Source organism: Octopus bimaculoides, chromosome 28 (assembly GCF_001194135.2).
Source record: "Octopus bimaculoides isolate UCB-OBI-ISO-001 chromosome 28, ASM119413v2, whole genome shotgun sequence".
NCBI classification, from domain to species: Eukaryota; Metazoa; Mollusca; class Cephalopoda; order Octopoda; family Octopodidae; genus Octopus; species Octopus bimaculoides.
In genome coordinates, this window is record NC_069008.1 from 17,115,683 (window position 1) to 17,116,941 (window position 1,259).

The 1,259-nt window shown below is 41.0% G+C and overlaps 1 protein-coding gene across 1 annotated transcript in view; it reads left to right on the forward strand.

Annotated features, from left to right (window-relative positions):
• LOC106881811 (uncharacterized) overlaps positions 1 to 1,259 on the forward strand; it is a 10,786-nt gene extending 9,527 nt beyond the window's left edge. The window contains exon 10 of the mRNA XM_014932327.2: positions 55 to 1,259. Coding sequence (XP_014787813.2) covers positions 55 to 221 — 167 coding nt within the window. The 3' untranslated portion in view covers positions 222 to 1,259. The remainder of the gene's footprint in view (positions 1 to 54) is intronic.

A 1,259-nucleotide genomic window follows, 5' to 3' on the forward strand; every position in this document is an offset into this window, starting at 1 on the left:
CATATTTCTCTCTTTTTATCTCTTTTCCAAACTGCCCTGGCCTCCCACCCACAGGTTACCTCCCCCTCGACGATGTCTGGAGCCTTGTCCACGCCTGCAACAGCAAATACAACTTGGGGATGCCAGAGCTGAAGATTGAACACGCAATAACTGAATCACTGGACCACAACCAAGTCAACCTGCACAGCATGTTGAAGCAGCTCGGAGGAATATTGGGTTGAGGGCCAAGGACCACCACCGCTGCTGCCACCCCTCGCATCTGGGGGGGGGAGGATTGGTGAGAGGGAGAGGAGTGAGGGGGAGGGCAGTGAGATAATGTGGTGTTATTGTTGTTGTTGTTATTGTTGATGTTGACTTTTAAGAGTGAATGACCCCTGGAGGGGAAGAAAAAGGATTGAGTGCATAAGTGTGTGTGCGCGTGCGTATGTGTGAGCGACCATATATATATATATATATATATGAGTGTATGTATGTGAGTATATGTATGTATGAGTGTGTGTGTGAGGGGAGTTTGTGTGTGCATGTGGGTTTTCTATGTGTGCATGTGTGTGTGCTTGCATGTATGTGTGTGAATGTTAGTGGGATTGAGTGAGTGAATGAGATTAACTGAATGTATGAGTGGTGAGTGTTAGTACTGTGGTTGCTTGACCTGCTAGAAATAGCAGGTAAATTTTCTCAGTTCACATCCTGGCACTCCATAATAAAATATTTCCAATTCCTAAACGTTGCCCTTTTATAAGAAAAAGGAATAAATAACAGTGGAGGAGGGTTAAGTCTGTTACACACGTGAGAATGGATGTTATATATGTGTGTGTGTGTGTGTATGTACATATGATGTGTATATATATGCATATGTATATATATATGCATACGTGTGTGTACATATATGCATGTGTATGTAATGATGTGTGTGTCTATATATATATATATATATATATATACACAGATGGAATGTGCAAAAGTCATGGGTATGCAACTGGTGAATAGTCACATAGATATATTACCATAAGTCAAGCTTCCTTCGGGAGCAAATGCTGGCAAAACCGTTTGACAGTTTTCCGCCCTGATGAAGGAAGTTAGACTTATGGTAACATATCTATGTCAGTAAAATACCGAGGAAATGTGCTGCTGGCTTTCTGAAACACGTGTATAGTAAAGCATAAATGTACACACGCATATAGATATGTGTATGCGTGTATGTATGTGTTTGTGTGTAAGTATGTATGTGTTTTAATAAAATTGTTCCCTTTTCAATGACA